Source organism: Mobula birostris, chromosome 14 (assembly GCF_030028105.1).
Source record: "Mobula birostris isolate sMobBir1 chromosome 14, sMobBir1.hap1, whole genome shotgun sequence".
NCBI classification, from domain to species: Eukaryota; Metazoa; Chordata; class Chondrichthyes; order Myliobatiformes; family Myliobatidae; genus Mobula; species Mobula birostris.
In genome coordinates, this window is record NC_092383.1 from 11,288,494 (window position 1) to 11,294,493 (window position 6,000).

Genomic DNA, 6,000 nt, shown 5'->3' on the forward strand with positions numbered 1-6,000 from the left:
AGAAGAGCTTCTCTGAATGCACAATGCATTGAAACTTGTGGTGGATAGGCTAGAGCAGCGGATGGCCATGAAGATACACTCAGTGGCCACTTTTCTAGGTACAGGAGGCACCAAATATAGTGAGTGGCCTCTGAGTGTACAAAGCTATGAAATGATGGGGATTTCAATCTACACAACAGATTGATTACACCTCAATCGTTCAACTGTCCCTCTTATGTTTCAACTAGTAAATACACTACAATAGGTGGATAAAGAAAGAGTTAGGTTACTAAAGGCGCCCTAATTCACCTCACTGTCCCTTGTCCAGAAATTCATCCCCATTCTTACATGCAAAGAGCCTAACTTCAAAAATATAAACAGAAAATGCTGGAAGTACTCAGAAAGTCAGGCAGTATCTGTAGAAAGAGAAACAAAGTTAACGTTCTTGGTCAAAGGCCCTTTTTTGCAACAGGGAAAGAGTGAAAGTAAGTTATAAGTAAGTAAGTAAGTTTTAAGTTACAGAGAGGGTGGAGGGTGTGATCATCAATCAAGTCATTGAAACTTTCAGTGCAGTCATGGGACCTTACAGCTCAACTTCAAATTGATTACCAAAGTACATATATATTACCATTTCCTAGCTTGAGAGATATTTCCTTCCAGGCATTTACTGGAAACAAATAAATACAATAGAATTTATGAAAAACTATATAGAAAGACAAAGACTGACAACCAATGTGCAAAAAAACGAGCTACGTAAATTAAAATAATACTGAGGCATGGGTTGCAAAAAGCCCTTGAATGTGAGTCAGTAGGCTGTAGAATCATTTCAGAGGTGTAATGAGTGAAGTTATCCATGCTAGTTCAGGAACCTGATGGTTATAGGGGTAATGATTTTTCCTGAACCTGGTGTGTGGGACCTGAGGCTTCCGTTCGTCCTTCCCGATGGCAGCAGCGAGAAGAGATCATGGCTTGGATGGTGGGGGTCCTTGATGATGGATGCCGCTTTCTTGTGGCAGTGTCCCTGTGCATGCCAACTGCAATATTAATCTACGCTATCCCATTTCCCACATCAGAAGCATATGCCTCTGCTCTGTTCCTATTCAAGCACTTGATCAAGGGCCTTTTATATGTTGTATTAATATCTGCCTCCACTATCTATTCTGGCAGCTCATTCAAAATATTCACCACCTTCTGTGTGGATAAACTTAACTCTCAGAACTTCTGTAAATTTCTCCCCTCTCAACTTTATCCTCTGTCCTGTTCTAACTCCACATCCTTTGGAAAGAGTCACCCTTGAATCTCCTATATTCCAGTAAGAATAAACCCAGCCTACACAATATTTCCTTGTAACTACAACCCTCCATTCCAGGAAGTGTCCTGATAAACATCATCTGCACACCCTCAATTGCTAACACATCCTTCCTGTACTGAGGCCACAGATCTGTACCCAATACAGCCTGCAGCTGCGACACAATGTCCTAGCCCTTACACTCAATACCACAGCCTATCTAGGCAAGCACACTAAATGTCTTTTTCACTAATTGCGTCGCTAGAGTCTAGCACACTCAGAAATCATTGATTAAAATGTTGGTCATGCAATCAGAAGGGGCTGATGGGATGGCGGGAATTGTCGGGGTTGCTATGGTGATAAATGTTGATGGCACCATTTGGATGGTAGATTAACGAGGAAAACTAGAGCAAGGAAAGATTGACCCATGAGAAATGCCCAGATCAGACAGTATTAGTGAAGGGAGAATGAAAGATTGTAGAAGTATACAGCACAGAAACAGGCCCTTCAGCCCATCTGGTCCTTGCCGATCAAGTTTCACATCCAAACAAGTACAAACTGCAGCAGAACTGGCTGGTTCTGGTAGAGAGAAAGAAAATTGCCTGACATTGATTAATACTATTTGAGTCACTCGGCCCGTAACTGGTCATTCATTTAACTTAGAGATACAGCATGGAAACAGGCCCTCCTGGCCCATGAGCCCTTGCCACCAAATTACACCCATATGACCAATTCACTTATATACCGGTGCATCTTTGGAATATGGGAGGAAACCAGTGCACCCAGAGGAAACCCGGAGGAACATGCAAACTCCTCACAGACAGCGCTGGAACTGAACTCGGGTCGCTAGCACTGTAAAAGCGTTACGCTACTGTGAAGGTAAATTGCTGTTCCTCTCCTTATGTTGCTGCAGACACAATGGTCAGAATGGAAATAGGATGGAGGAGTGAGATGTTCCTCAAACTGGGTCAGCAGCTTCAGTGGAATGTCGAACAATTTATCTGCTTGGCCACTTTAAAGTACAAAGTAAATTTAATATCGAAAAGTACATATATGTCACCATATACAAAGATGAGATTCATTTTCTTGCAGACAGTCACAGTAAGTACAAGAAACACAAAATAATCAATGCAAGACTGCACTTAACAGGACAGAGTGCAAAAAAACAACGGTCAAATAGAAAAAAGAAAAGGAAAAAATGGTGATAAATCAGTAAGCAATAAATATTGAGAACGTGAGATGAAATGTCCTTGAAAGTGAGTCCACAATTTGTGGGAACGGTTCAGTGGTGGGGCTAGTGAAGTTATCCGCTGTGGTTCCCTCTCATACTACGTCTTGTTTGTTCTCCACAGGTTTCATTCCTCCTCCTCTCATCTTTGGCGCGGGGATTGACTCGACGTGCTTGTTCTGGACCACGATCTGCGGAGAGCTGGGTGCATGTATGCTGTACGATAACGTCGTTTATCGCTACCTCTACATCAGCATTGCCATCACCCTGAAGACACTTGCCTTCATCCTTTACACGACGACCTGGCACTGTTTGAGGAGGAACGCCAGCAAGTATATCAGAGATGACGAGGGCAACCTCCAGCCACTGACAGCCAGTGACCTCTTTGCATCAACCTTAACGCTGGACACAGCAAGGAGGGACTCCAGTCACCATCAGTCACAAAAAAACAAATTTATTTACAACCTTGAGGACCATGAGTGGTGCGAAAATATGGAGTCCGTCCTATAAAAGGATATTTGATTTTGTACTTTTTTTTGAATTAAGATGTAATGGTGCCCAGACTTTCGAACAAAAACAAGATTTTTCTTCAAAGTTTTTGTTTTGCAAGACAAGCGCAGGGGCTAAGCAGGATTGTGAACTGTTGAAAACATTGTTATATTTACAAGCAAAGAACTTAATTACATTTTGACAAGGGCCAAGATTGCAACCAATAATCTGTTCAAATGCCTTTGCCTGGAATGATAGGATACTCCATATCATAGCCTGATGTGGCTGGGGTCTGGTCCTGAGGCCACACTACACCAAGACCTCGCCATTTCAATCGTGCTTCTTTTGTCTTTGCCAAGCAGAGTTTAGGCACTTCTGACAGTCTGTAGAGCCAATGGTTCCAACTTAACGCAGGTCCTCATAATTACAGAATGGGACATTCCAGCCTCCTGCAAGTCTTCCTTCCAGGAAAGGTTTTGGGAAGAATGTTGCCTCCCATCTGAATGGCCAGGCTGTGAACCCTTTTGGAGCCACGACGAATAACCAGGTTCACTGCAGTCCCTGGAGTAGGAGATCCATAGGTTATATATCAGGTCGAGGCTGATGCCAGAGATTTGAATGGAACAAACTTTCCAGAATAAAGATCACAGGGCACCTGAGATTCTAACAAAGTCTGTGAACTCTCTGTCCTCTTGTAAATAAATTTGTGGACCTACCTGCACTTGGCAGTAGACAGGAGAAATAATTTGCCTCTTTGATATCACAATTATTTGATTCCAGTTATTAATTAAATGAGAGTTTCACATTGAGACATTACATTTTCCCTCTCATGCAATTAGTATCTCTCATTTTGCCATTCCAACTCCTCCACAACAATTTAATCCTTCAAGAGTTATGTTTCCTTGTCTTGCCTGGAAGACAATATTTGAGTTTTAAACCACAAGACCCTAAGATATAGGAGCAGAGTTAGGCCATTCAGCCTATCAATTCTGCTCCAACATTCCATCATTGCTGACCTATTATCCCTCTCAACCCCGTTCCTCTGCCTTCCCCTCGTAACCTTTCACGCCCTTACTAATCAAGAACCTATCAACCTCTGCTTTAGATATACCCAATGGTATACCCATTGCACAAATGGCCTCCACAGTCATCTGTGGCAATAAATTACATGGATTCATTTGGCAAAAGAAGTTCCTCTGCATCTTTTTTCTAAAGGGATGTTCCTCAATTCTGAGACTGTGTTCTCTGGTTCTAAACTCCACCTGCTCTAGGACACATCTTCTCCATTTCCACTCTATCTAGGCCTTTCAATATTCAGTAGTTTCAGTGAGATATCCCCACCCCCACAACTCATCTAAACTCCAGCAAATACAGACCTAGAGCCATCATATATTTACCCTTTCGTCCTCAGGATCATTCTCGTGAATCTCTTCTGGACTCACGTCAATCATTTTTGTGAACTACCCCTGGACCTTCCTCAATGCCAGCACATCCTTCCTTAGATAAGGGGCCCAGAACTGCGAACCATACCCCAAGTGTGTTTTGACCAACAGCTTATAAAGCCTCAAATAATATTATATTTTTTAATTCATAATAATAGCAAATGGTGAAGCTTGTCACTAAAAATTTCCAACCTATGCAATCTTTGGTTCCTTCTGTTCGGGTCACCAGAACCCAGCACACTCAGAAATCAGTGTTGGTCATGAAACCCAAAAGGGCTGAGAAGATAGTTAACATCTCATGTCAGTGACTTTTCAGATTCTAAGGAATTGTTTTTGACTTGAAGTGCTAAATCTCTCTCTCTCCCCACCCCCCGCTCTCCTTCTCTTTCCCTCTGTCTTTCTCTCTCTTCCCCTCTCCCCCTCTCTCCCTCTCTTGCTCGTCTCTCCCTCCCCTACCTGAACTGCTGTATGCTTCCAGCATTCTCCAATTATATTTCAGATCTCCACTACTTTGCTATTGTTTTTGTAATCATTTATGTACAGTATGTGAAAGAATCCCAATCTATTGTTCGCTCCTGTGACCTTTTATATTCTGATTCCACTATAATGAATCCTTTTCCACTGATCGTATTCCAGAATCATATTTTGCTGAGTAATTCACCGGTTGTCCGAGATTTATTTCCTTTGGTTATTGGTCAATTGATTATTTGATTATTGATCTTTCTGCTGATGGACAATGTTTCTCACCACCTTGTGAATCAAATCAAATGATTCCCCTCCATAGATGCTGCCTGACCTGCTAAGGTCTTCCAGCATTTTTACTTGTTTATTGAGATACAGCATGGAATAGACCGTTCCGGCCCTTTGAGCCACACTGCCCAGCGATCCCCAGTTTAACCCTAACCTAATCGTGGGAGAACTTACAATGAGCAAACAACCTACCAACCACTATATCTTTAGACTGTAGGAGGAAATCAGAGCACCAGGAGGAAACGCACGCGTTCACGCGGAGAACATACAAACTCTTTACAGGCAGCAGCAGGAATTGAACCCCGGTCGCTGGTACTGTAAAGCATTACACTACGATAGTACTCTGGATTTCCAGCATCTGTAGAATCTCTTGTGATAATTACTATTTTTACTGATGCCTTTTCACAAGGTTTTAATCATCAAACCAGGTCCTTGAGAACAGGTGGAGAATTAGCTTGTCTAACATGGAAGCCGTGCTTTCTCCCTGTGAGATTTACCGAATTGGTTCAGGGAACAATGTAACTCAGCGAGAGCCAATTCTTTGGGATACGTGGGTACATAGTGGAATAAAATTTTGCTGCCTACTAGGTCTGTTGGTTCGTGAGGCAACGTGGTGGTGCAACATTACAACATCAGTGAATTTAGGCAGTGTGTTGGCTTGGTGTTCCCTTCAACCACAGAATCAGAATTGGTCCTGATATAGCTACAGCCTGGTGAAAATCCATGTTTATCATTTACAATGTGTCACGTTTCAGTTTTGGACAATCTAACTTACTTTAACTCAGATGTGTTAAGTCATTGATATTCATCAAGCAGTTCACAGG

At 42.3% G+C, this 6,000-nt stretch overlaps 1 protein-coding gene across 1 annotated transcript in view; it reads left to right on the forward strand.

Annotated features, from left to right (window-relative positions):
- LOC140209438 (solute carrier organic anion transporter family member 3A1-like) overlaps nucleotides 1–5,084 on the forward strand; it is a 235,540-nt gene extending 230,456 nt beyond the window's left edge. The window contains exon 10 of the mRNA XM_072277690.1: nucleotides 2,620–5,084. Within this exon, the coding sequence (XP_072133791.1) occupies nucleotides 2,620–3,005 (386 nt within the window). The 3' untranslated portion in view covers nucleotides 3,006–5,084. The remainder of the gene's footprint in view (nucleotides 1–2,619) is intronic.
- Nucleotides 5,085–6,000: the final 916 nt, after the last annotated feature.